Raw genomic sequence first — 11,617 nt, forward strand, 5'->3', positions numbered from 1 at the left:
TCTTTGCAATTATGTCTCCACTTTTTGGGAAGAGTGAATATTTTATTGGTAACACTCTTTGGCAGCAGGTGGAAACTGAGCAGGTGGATCCACATTAACCTTCCAAAGTTTGGGAGCGACTCAGCGAAACCATCTGGATGGGCATCAGTTGCCCTCCAGAGAGGAGGGATTGTTTGCACACGTGGTCGTGACTGAGAAGCTGATCTTTGAAATCGATCAAACAGTAAAACTGTCATAAAAAAAAGTAAAAGTAAAAAAGTCATTTGACCACACACTGTTTGCAGGGACGACCTTCAAACACAGCTGTAGCACAGCTGATTCACTTCAGCGACCTGCTCAAGGTCACCTTGAAAAGCCAGCCAGCTCTACCACCTCGGCCACAACCGCCATCGGCATCAACTGCTGGTTGCATGATGTGGGCAACTTTCACCAGTCCAAACTTTCCCTTCCTGTCCCGGGAGGAAGATGAATCCATCCAATCCCTGCTGTGCGGCCGCTGTGTGTATCCGAGCACGTATCCAGTGAGGCTCGTGCAGGATGATAATTACAAGCAGCTGTGTAAATAAGCGTGAACCGGCGGTGCTCCGAAAAAGGCTCAAAACAAGCTGGATGCTAAAGCTCTGTGGTCGATCCAACCCACGAGACTCGTGATCTGAGGACGCTGGGGAGAGTTTGTTGATAATGCAAATACACCAACTCACGCCAGCGACAGAACCACTTCCTGTGTTGTCACTGAGAGGGCGTCGCCATGGAGTCTGCCTCTGTCGATGAGTTATATAACACAATCAGTTGCTAGCCGTCATTAAAAGGGGACACGATTTGTCCGCCGTTGCCGTCGTCTCCATGTCGCATGATCGTACATCTTTTTATTGACATGCTAATAAAAAAGACAAACAGAGCCTCTGAAGGGCGACCTGTGCCCCAGGCCCCACCGAGGAGACATATTTATGTAGAAACTGTTTATTTACAGTTACATTAATGCCCACAGCTGCCCCAGGAAACATATTTGCTTTCAATATGCCAACATGGATTATTGATGCTGGCGTTTAATTGAAAGAATTACTCTGGAAAAAAAGATTAATGTCTTTGTTTCCCATTATAGATATTTGACACTGGTCCAGAGGAGCAGTTAAAAGCAATCTCCCACGAATCTTCTGAGAAAACAAATTCACATTGTTGTGACATCATCAGGCAGTAGCCTTGAAGACGAATCAAGGAACATTTTTATGGCTTTCATGGGATAGATTTATTCCTTTATTATCATGTGTTTGGGGCTCTTCATGCTGATTAAAACACTTAAATTAGCTGAAAGGCTGAGAACAGGAAGTCAAACCGTCCTTCCATTATTCGGTGAATGGGGCACGCATGCTCTGTTGCCCCTCTGTATCCGAGTCTGTGGGGCAGGGGCTGAAGCCGGATGGTCTCTCCCGTCAAAGGAGGAGCTTCATTGGTTAAGTTCAAATGAGGCCTCTGCTCCTCCTGGAGAGGCCCTCAATCAGCCATCAGGCCACCCGGAGGAAACACGCCTTCATCTTCCTCAGCTGGAGCCGACATTTAGAGGCACGAGGGAGCTTCATGTAGGGATGATGAAGATGGAAGACCATCATCATCATCATTGTCGCTATTATAGTCATGACTCTCATCATGTTCATCATCATCATTATCATTGTGCTCATCATCATCATCTTCTTCATTGTCTTTACTTTGTCATGGTTACTGTTTTTGTCGTTACTGCTGTCGTCATCTTCATCATTGCAATCACCTTCGTCATCTTTTTTCCTCGCCATCATTATCAGCATCTTCATCATCACAATCGCCATCCACTTCGTTGTCATCGTCAGCTTTATTATTGTCCTTTTCATCATAATGTTCATCATTACCCCAGCGATGAGCATCGCTGTGGCCGTCATCTTCATCATAGTCTTCCTCACCTTTTTGCACCTTTTAAATCAACATCTTTGTTGTTTATGGAAGCGAGCAGCTCAGATAGTCAGTAAACAATCAGTAAACAATCATCTGGCTCATCTGAAGCGCCGTGACCACATGCTTCCACATCAGGCTGCGCCCGTTTCCCCTAAAACACTAAACGAGCCGCGCGCTTCACTCTCTCGTTTTTCATGACGCCATTTTCATTTGGAGTTCATTACAGTGCACCATGCAGCACCAGAGAACGGCCCCGGTCTGGGCCAGATGGGTCTCGTTCCCAGTCAGTACAGCTGCTCACCAGTCAGTACTGGCGCTAAAGTCGTTAATAGGAACTCAAGATGCAGGCGGCGCTCTTACTCAGAGAAATGGGAGCCGGGGGTGTGACAAACCCAAACAATGAGCTCCCTGACTCACACTGGCGACAACAGCAAAGTCATGTGCTGGCTGTTGTGTTCTTTTTCTTCTTTCTATTTGTGTAACTGTTGGTGACATTTCAGAGGCTGCGTCCATGTTGTTCGTCTTGTTCATGGCTCAGCCTTCAGCAGCATTTCATGCTCCTTGCAGCAACTTTGTGAATCATTTAAGGACTTTAATACACCTTAAATCATTATGGGTGTTGGTATCCCAGCAGCCCCTGGGTGACAGGCTTTTTTGGACTGTGTACACCCACACACACGTACACACACACACACTTGGAGAACATGGATATGAAACTTGTCACAACCCACCTGTGACCACTGTCAGGACCATCATGCATTGCTTTTAACATGCTGATTTAACCTCTATAAGGTCAAATGCATCACGTTGTGCCTGAAAACCGTGGACATAAAATTCTCAGCCACACGAAGTGGTTTTAATTTCCTTTTATTGCACATTTTAGTGTGAAGCTTCACAGCAAAACTCACAGTAGGATTCAAAGCCATCGGCCAAGTGCGGTCGGCCCTCATCCTCCTCTAATGATAACACAAGTGTCAATATTTAAGGAGAAACATGCCACAGCAACACAAAGGCCCAACACACACAGAAACTCAATGGGGCACAGCTGCTACAGAAGCCACGGCACAAATCAAAAATTATGTGACAAACTTCCTGGTATTTCTTTACTTCGCTGGCAAAAATCAAAGTCCGTCTGTAAACATGAAACTTAGACGTAGGCCCAGCGGGCGCTTCTTCATCTGGGGTAGAACTTCTTTATTGTTCCTCTAGAAGCTGCTTTAAAAAAATAAAATAAAATAAAAAGCTGGAATGAAGCGACGAGCGTGAGCCGTCAGCGAGCTGCTCATGCACGCGGGTCGACTAAACCGGTTTGCGATCGCGATAGCGTGCGAAGACGACGGGCACATAATAACGTTAAAGAAATATATGAAAGGAATCCATCTGGCCAAAGAGAGCTGTTGAGCGTGTTCTTCCGCTCAATCTCACAATAAAGACATGTGACCCATTCCACTCTTTTTTACCCCCCCTCCCAAAATCTTTAAATCTCAGATGGAGAGGTGCCTTCTCAGCACACAAAGCAATCAGTAAATCATCATCATGCATTATTGACTCTACTGAGATGGCGTCGGCTGACCAGGCCAGATCCTTCGGTCTGTTTCAGCTCTTTGTGTAATAACACCCTCCCTCCCTCCCGCGCTGGAGTTGCACGCTCGCTTGTTACCAGCTAATAAAAGAAAAAGGCCAATTCTTTTTGCGTTCACTGTGTTTTTTTCTATCATTTATCTCTTTAAGGAGGTATTTAATCCTCCCTCATCATTGACAGATTTCGAGTTTTTACAGGATCCATCAAGAAAGGTACGTGAAATATGATCTAAAATCAGCGTAAAATACACAGATTAGAAAGGCCCAGATGCTCCTTTTAAGTCGTGCAACCTGAGCAGCTGCCTTAAATAAGACAAACGCATGCTCAATTAGAGCGGTAATACTTTAAGTGATTACTTCTCACGCTAGTGAAACGGGCACTCAATTGCGGCCATTACGGGTGAATAAATGAATGAATGTTTTTACATGTGAGCGGAGAACATTGTACATTCACAGTTGGCATAATATCCAAAATGGAGGCAGTCACGTTGCAGGTAACAGTAACGGCGGAATTTCATGTGTTGTCACGTTCACATCAGAAGGCGAGACCGGGCAGGGCAACGGCGGACGTGTGCCTGCACCCCTGATGATTGCTGAGAAGACAGCCTCAGAGGTTGGTGTGATAGCATGACCTGAAGGTTGCCACAGCAGCAAACGCACGCCGTTGAGGAGGTGGTCAAGTAGACCCCATGCATCAAATCCACGATGCAACGACGATCAACCTGTCCCTAAAGTTGGAACGGGCAGTGGCATGCTAACAAACCAAAGGCAACGTTGCTGGTATCAAAGGCAGAACAATCCCATATTTACAAATACCAAAGCTGTCGATGAGGCCGAAAGAAAGGACTGTTTGTTTTTAACAAAATAAGGATGCAATGCCGAAAAACACTTTCACAACTCTTCATGAAGGGCGGCCTCGAAAATATCACGTTAGTCTTTTCTGAACCACTGGCACCAAACAAACCCAGAATAAAGAACTGTACAGTCGAACCCCGGCTCCAGGTGAGGGGTTAATAGCCAAGCTAATTACAATGTCTGTTTAACTTTATCGTACAGTTTTTGTACTTATTCACATTCATTTGGCTACATTATCGCTCCATCTTGTTGAAAGATATGATATGAAGCTGGCCACCTAAGATGGCCAGCTTCAGACCCCTGGGGGGGGGGGGGGGGGTGTAGTTTCAAGCCTGGGCGAGGTTATAACACTGAGGAGTGCCAATAAGAGCGTTCCTGGCTGCTAAATGCACGAGTCCTGCTTCTGCATGCTGGTTAGGAGGCTCTGAGGTTGTTTTCAGCCCAAAAAAAGCATGTTAGAACAGCTGGTCAGTTCTTGGTTACATCTGGAATTTATATAAACAACCATGTGTCCACTTTCATGTCTAGCCTCTGGCCCTGAGGGAGGCAGAAATCCACACCCCCGCTGGATTTATCAACTCAGTTTACAACGGTTTCTCGCCTTTGCGGTTCTGCTTGTTAAGTGCGTCCAGCGTCGTTTGGGGCTCCTTCTGCTCCTCTATGGAGCAGTTGGACACCACGTTGGCCACAAGGCAGAACTTGCGGAGGAGGATCTCCCTCAGGAGCAGGTAGACCCATGGGTCGAGGATCTGGTTGAAGGAGGCCATGCGGATCGCCGTCAGAAAGAAGTTACAGTCCAAATTGGTGTTGTGGCTGGTGGCGGCCGTGGAGTTGCACTGGTGGGAGGAGACCGGGGAGGAGATCATCCTCAACATCAAACCCTGAGGGAAGGACAGGTGAGAGATCAGTACCGGGAACCAAACTCACTATTATTCATGAGAGAAATCAACTCATTCTTCATGAAATATGAGAGGAACATCAGTGGATTTGACCCGCGTGTGCAGGTCAGATGAAATGATTCAAAGTAACCACAGCGCATTTAAGACTTCACAGTATTTGTTCTGTTTGCTTCTTTTCTTTGTCAACGTCGTAGCACTGAAGCGCTTTAAAAATATGACTGACCCAAGCCCGAGTGGCTGCTGGATCAAATCCATCAGGTTCTTACTGGTCTGCCTATCACTGCCCGGGGCTTCTATTAATAGCCCTGGAGGAACCATTAAATATGTGACTGACAATGCATGATCTCATAGCATACTGAGCAGATCCCCAAACAGGACCAGGCTAAATAGATTGCTCCTAATGGCAGGTGGCGAGCGTGTTTGCGTGCGTGTGTGAGCCTGTGTTGTCTGGAAAAAAGAACCATACCAACAGCGGGGACCAGCATATGAGCAGGACGCACATAATTCCCAACAGCTGCACCACGGTCTCTGTGGTCAGCCTTTCCCACTGTTTAGAGGAGAGCGAGGTTCCAGACTTGCTCTTGCATCTGACAATCAAACCCCGGATGGTCACGACATTACAAAAAACTGTCACGCATAGAGAGACGATCCCGAGAGCGGCGAAAGTGGTGGCGAACGCGTTTCCGAACACCTCGCCATCTCCGGTGCTGATGAAGCACCAGGTCCCCGGCCACTGGCGTGTGTATTTCCCCACACCCATGGTGGGCAGGAGGGCGAAGAGCAACACCAGAAGCCATACGACGGCCAGGGTCTGCTTTGTCACACGGGTCTTCATGTGATTGGAGTACCAGTGGGGGTTTGTTACCGCCAGGACCCTTTCGATGGCCATGGCACTGGCCAAGAAAAGAGCGCACAGGCCGAAAGTTGTCATGCAAACCCCGAAAAAGGGGCACAGAAAGCCGGATGAGTCGATCCGCTCCCACTTCAGGTCAGCCCGGTACACTGATATGACTATTGGGCTTGTCAGAAGCTGTCCGAACAGGTCCGTCAACGCCAGAGATCCGATGCAAAGCAAGAACGACCTCTTCCTTTTATTCTCCTTTTTCCTGTAGGATATGTACGCCAGGGTAAGAGCCAGCGTGTTGCCCACCATGCCGGTGACCATCATGGTGATGGGAAACCCGACTGACACGGAGCCGCAGCCTGAAGTCTTGGAGGCATTGCCCTCGTGCTTCGCCCCGGAGACGTTGGCGCTCAGCATCCCTCCTGCGGCGGGGTGTCGGTCCGCTTGGTAATCACATGCATGAGTGGTCATCCTTCCGACGAGCCAAACAGACACGCAGCGACGAACTCACGCGTGTGTCCGGCACCCTCAGACATCTCCGAGGGAGTGCGGTGCGTAAAAGCGCGTCGGGTCCTTTACGCACGGAAGGCGGGACCATCCCCGGCAACGTGGAGGAACAGCGCGCAGAGACGCCTTTAACCATTTCATTAAAAACATCGTAGGGTGGAGTTATGAGTTAGTTCCCTGACTTTCAGTTGAAACTTTCACGTACGGGACCAGAGGTGCGCAGACAGGCGAACTGGTCGGGTTCCCTCGAAACAGCTTTGGAACAACGAGAACAGGAGAAAAGCCTGGAATAATCACGTCATAGAGGAGTGAAACCCTGATGGATTTAATATTAAAGTTGAATGAATTAATCGAATTTGAACGTAGTCCTCGTGTGAGTTCATGAGACATTTTTTTCCGTCTTTATGGCACTTTACACTCTCAAGGACAAAAAGCGTCACCTGTTCACCAGAAGGAAAAGAGTAAATGCTGACAAAATAATTTGAAATATTTTTCAACACCCAAACTAACGTCTGACTAGTAACAAAACGGAAGAAGCTGAAGGACATATTTTAGATGTTGTAATTTAACCATCAAAAGTTTGAGAAACCATCCAGTCTAAACACGAGACAGTTTCAATAATTTGATTCCTTTAACAATTCCATGCATATTTCAAATTGCTGATGTTCAACAAAGAGCCAAAAGTGATATAAAAGTTATAATGAAACACACAAAGTACAAGGGACGATGTTGACAGGTTTTTATTTACACGTGTATAGTTCAGATGTTTAACCAATTAATCGATACTTCACATTAGGCCATCAAACTGGGACATTTATTCTTGTTTGATGTGGACTGCTAAATTCTTATTTGTGAGTTCATTTTAGGCAGATACCTTTTTGGAAAACTAAACCACACTGAGGTTTTTTCAGAGCAGCCATGCCGAGATGTGGTGAAGCCACCTGAGGCTCCTCATAACAGAGCCAGCGGGGCGGCTTGGACAGTTAAAATAAAAGAGCCAAAACTTAATCAAACCCTCAGAAACAAAAGAAAAAAGCCAGAGGACGTGACTAGTTCATGGGATGGCCTATTTAGATTACTTGATCTAACACCTCTGCTTTGAAAAATGAAATTTCATGAGAGTTGGACCGATCCTCATTTTTAATGTGTAATTTAAAACAAAGGGTCCATTTTTAACAGCTGCTCTGAAAAATACGTGGCACACGGGAAAACAAAGCTACTTAAGAGTCACTGCAACCTATTAACAGTATCAAAAACAAAATACTTACCTTGAAATCAAAAGATTTGCCCCCTCCCCGTATCTATAACAATTATTATCATGTGGCGCTGCTAGTGTATTTAAAAACCAAAAACACTTTAGTGAAAACAGCGTTTTCTCAGGCCAAAGTCTACCAGTACGCCAGACAAGTGTTAATTTGGAACATTTAGGTACAGTAACAGGTCTGTGTGTGGCTGATCATGACAGACAGGATTCATGTGTTCACTCTGGACTTTTCTATGCAAATGGATGAAACACAGGACGACTGCAGTTGCTTTTGTTGGGAGTTTTTTCTCCGTGAAACACGTCATGCACTTGTACTCCAGTTCCTTCTCCTGTTTAAAACACTGTAATTAAGTTATTTCTTTTTTGAGCTGGAGCCAGAGTGGGACGATCCGGAGGACTGGCCGCGGGACCTGAAATCACATGACACACCACGGGGAAGACCCAGGTCAGCTCGCTCGGCTTCAAGCACGCAGCAAAAAGAATGAGAGGCAATCTCGGCTAATTAACGGTCACAAACGAGGGAGCGTTTTGGTTCGTAATGAGGATAAGAAACTATCAGTGGCAGCGTGGTATTCCACAGAAACCCAAACCTTTCGGACGAACGGGATCTAGAGCGCCTTCGCTTTCTGCCTCCAGACGAGGACCTGGAACGGCTCCGCTTCTGTCTCCCCTCAGGGGAGGAGGACGGGGAGCGGGACCTCTTCTGGGGAGAGGAGCCCTTCCCAGACCTGGAGCTGGATCTTTTGGAGGGATAAACCAAGCAGTGAGGTCAGCATGGGCGACACAGGAGCGTCACGCGTGTTTATTCCTTTAAATGTCTGAAAAATGCTAGCATCTTCTGCTTCTCCATACCAACTACGGTGACACTTATATCACCTCCTGAACAAAACTGGATCTCTAGGGCTGCTGGACTGCAGTCAGCCCTCCTCAGGCTCCCTTTCATTTAAATCTGGGAATGTTCTGTTGTGGACGTTTCGTCCCCTTACATACACTCTCTAACAGAGAGAGTGCATGGCACCTCATTCACCTGGAGCGGGACCTGGAGCGAGATCCAGATCTGGAACTGGAAGAGCTGCGAGAGCGGGACCTGGAAGACAAAAAAGAGACAGAACCTTTCCAATATTTTCTCCAACATGAACCACAGCTCCGTGACCTTGTGGTACGGCATGGACACGAACTATTCACGCTCAAAAAAAGAAAAGAAAAGGAGATAATCTTCCATCAGAAACACTGCAGGTTAATTTACACATTAGAAAAGGAGAATTTCAGCAGGTAAAACACAAGTGGACCCCATAAGTGAGGCAATCCCCAACTTACAGGAGGACAGAGAACTGCTGCAGTGATATTTGTGTTTGAGCTAAAGCTAAGTAGACCTATGACCTACCTTTTAAAACAAATGACTATTATATAAATAAAGATGGTCACATATGAAGTCCTTCAACAACAAAAAGACCAGAAACCAACAAACACAAAATTACAGGACACATCAGTGACGTTGATCAGTGAACCAGAAGAAGATTGAGCTGATACTGACATTTTGCCCGGAGTTACCCTTGACCTCTGCCCTTTTACCTGGACCTGGACCGAGAACTGGAGCTGGAAGAGCGCGAGGAGGAGCGCGAGGAATCGGAGTGGCTGCCCTTTTTCTTGGCTGCTTTGTCAGCGTCCTCGTCGCTGGCGTCCAGGTCATACTTTGACAAGTCTCCATCTTCGTCCTCGTCATCGTCGTCCTACAAAAGGGGATTCGATTGATGCTGTGATTTGTCTGTTTAAATAAACTGTTACAATAAAACAAATACCCCACTTACGTCCAATTTGTATTTGGAAACATCACCGTCCTCTTCGTCATCTTCTTCGTCCTCTTCCTCATCTTTTTTGACTTCTTTCTTCTCGGTTTCTTTTGAGGAAGATGTGCTGCTGGATTTTCCGCGAAATTTTTTCTTTTTCCGACCAAACTGCAACAGTAGGAAAAAAAAATAGTTTGAAAAAGGCTCCACGCCGAAACTGAAGCCGTCACACTTTAACTGAAGCCTTTAAAAATACAAAATCAGGCCTGGATGCTGGAACTCACTTCATCGTATTCACCATCTGATTCCTCTCGTTCGATGTATTCAATGTTCTCTCTTTCATTAAAACCGCCACCATAACCTGAAACGCAAACATTACAGCTAAATAACTAGAAATAGAATGCAAAAAAAAAAATCCTCCCGCAGCCAAAGTTACCCGTTCTCTCTTCGAGCTTGGCGTACTTCGGCGTGTTACACATGTTGCATTCTGATCTCCTCGCCCAGTTCACATTGCCGCATCTATGCGCAGGAGTAAAACTCATCAGTTTAGGCGGCTTTTGTCATTACACCCATCAGTCTGTCAGGTTCTCAAGCAATTCCCAACATTTGGGCTGCAAAGTGCAGCGCAATAAAAGGCAGAATGTACAATTAACACGTACGTTTTGCACTGCCAGTCATTTGCACTGAAGAGGCCTCGGCTTTTTTCAGCCAGGGTTTTGCCGATCTCTGTTCCACCTGCTTTCATCATCTTTGCATCGGTGGTTTTGTCTGTGGAACACAAGGAAAACATTTAAAAAAAATACAATATTCATGAAGCAGTTTAAAAAATGCACAAGGTTGCTTAATAAAGATACAAGACCCACCTCTGCCACATCTGTTACAACTAGTTCTTCTGGCAAAATTCACATTTCCACACCTATAAAAGAACAATTACATTTATTATTAACTGCTGTAGCTTGACAGCCTGACGCCAATGTGCTGCTCTCCAAATATCTGTCACATGCTGCAGCTGCTTTGGCCGCAATTGAAGACGATTCAGCAGAATTTAGTGTCACATAATACACTAAATTCTTAACGCTCCATTCACGACTTCTTGGCTTCTGGGAACATGGGAACATGCGATCACCCAAAATAGTGAAAGTGGACACGCACCCCAATTAAAAAGGCTAACTGTGCTAGCTGGCTAATGTTCGAGATTAAGTCAACCACTAGCTAACATACAAACTTCAACTACCCATTACTCCACACATCTGGCGTGTTTATGTCCCAAACAGTCTGGACAATTAATATGAGTAAGAGAGAAATGGCTCGTTAATGTTATTGCCAACCGTAACGCGTCAAAGAAGGCCTACCATTGCTAATTGCAAAAGCCTACTGCGATTTTTGGACTGTAAACGAAGTAGCAGTGTGTTTTGGTCGTGCACGTACTTTTTATCGGGGCAAATCCAGTCCCCATCGCTGACTCGAAAACTCTTTCCTGACATTTTAGGTCCAACTAGCAAAGCGGCGAACTGCTCTTCGTTAGCGCTGGAGCTCTCGTCACTTCCCTGTAGCGTTCGCACGATGCACGTCGCGCATGCGCAAGTCTGTCCGCCATATTGAAGCGTCAGGTACGGCAACACCACTAGGACAATCCCAATGACAACTGCGCTTTACGTCAAAAACATTACCGTTGTAATTGAACTATCAATAAAATCGTTCTAATCTATCCCATAAACTATTAAACCACTGTGAATTCATATATTGTGAACATGTATCTCGAGGTTTACGCCACATTGAGCTCATAATGATTGCGAAAATACTATGTTTGTTACAAAAACGACACTAATGTGTTATTTAAATGCAATTTACAACACATTGGCAAAGTCCTAAACTTTTAGATGATAACTGCCTCAAATTTAATCAAATTAAAATGTCATTTGATTTTGCTGCAGACCATACAATGACCACTAGATGG

General features: G+C 45.8%; 2 protein-coding genes across 3 annotated transcripts; both read right to left on the bottom strand.

The window, feature by feature from the left end:
- Positions 1–2,779: 2,779 nt before the first annotated feature.
- ptger3 (prostaglandin E receptor 3 (subtype EP3)) lies at positions 2,780–6,637 on the bottom strand. The gene is made up of 2 exons (XM_011614954.2): positions 5,725–6,637; positions 2,780–5,240 (listed from the first exon to the last, which is right to left on the bottom strand). The coding sequence occupies exons 1-2, from the start codon at positions 6,571–6,573 to the stop codon at positions 4,944–4,946; spliced, it is 1,146 nt and encodes a 381-aa protein (XP_011613256.2). The 5' UTR covers positions 6,574–6,637; the 3' UTR covers positions 2,780–4,943.
- A 696-nt stretch (positions 6,638–7,333) lies between these two features.
- On the bottom strand, positions 7,334–11,248 carry zranb2 (zinc finger, RAN-binding domain containing 2). Of its 2 annotated transcripts, XM_003974268.3 has the most exons (10): positions 11,089–11,247; positions 10,524–10,576; positions 10,320–10,428; positions 10,097–10,179; positions 9,945–10,021; positions 9,682–9,828; positions 9,446–9,603; positions 8,901–8,960; positions 8,464–8,613; positions 7,334–8,283 (listed from the first exon to the last, which is right to left on the bottom strand). In XM_003974268.3, the coding sequence occupies exons 1-10, from the start codon at positions 11,142–11,144 to the stop codon at positions 8,226–8,228; spliced, it is 951 nt and encodes a 316-aa protein (XP_003974317.1). In that variant the 5' UTR covers positions 11,145–11,247; the 3' UTR covers positions 7,334–8,225. The 2 variants fall into 2 exon arrangements, with proteins under 2 accessions (XP_003974317.1, XP_029684093.1); XM_029828233.1 differs by having other exon boundaries at positions 7,334–8,613; positions 11,089–11,248.
- Positions 11,249–11,617: the final 369 nt, after the last annotated feature.

The sequence above is a fragment of the Takifugu rubripes genome, chromosome 20 (assembly GCF_901000725.2).
Source record: "Takifugu rubripes chromosome 20, fTakRub1.2, whole genome shotgun sequence".
Classification (NCBI taxonomy): domain Eukaryota; kingdom Metazoa; phylum Chordata; class Actinopteri; order Tetraodontiformes; family Tetraodontidae; genus Takifugu; species Takifugu rubripes.

What these genes read in the sequence shown, in the direction of transcription:
- ptger3 (XM_011614954.2), bottom strand. Translation starts at nt 6,573, where the DNA reads ATGACCACTCATGCATGTGATTACCAAGCGGACCGACACCCCGCCGCA. An exon ending in TATGCTGGTCCCCGCTGTTG is followed by an intron (nt 5,241 to 5,724) that starts GTATGGTTCTTT and finishes TCCTTCCCTCAG; the next exon opens with GGTTTGATGTTGAGGATGAT.
- zranb2 (XM_029828233.1), bottom strand. Translation starts at nt 11,144, where the DNA reads ATGTCAGGAAAGAGTTTTCGAGTCAGCGATGGGGACTGGATTTGCCCC. An exon ending in AATGACTGGCAGTGCAAAAC is followed by an intron (nt 10,180 to 10,319) that starts GTACGTGTTAAT and finishes TCCTGCGCATAG; the next exon opens with ATGCGGCAATGTGAACTGGG. An exon ending in TTTCCAAATACAAATTGGAC is followed by an intron (nt 9,604 to 9,681) that starts GTAAGTGGGGTA and finishes CCCCTTTTGTAG; the next exon opens with GACGACGATGACGAGGACGA.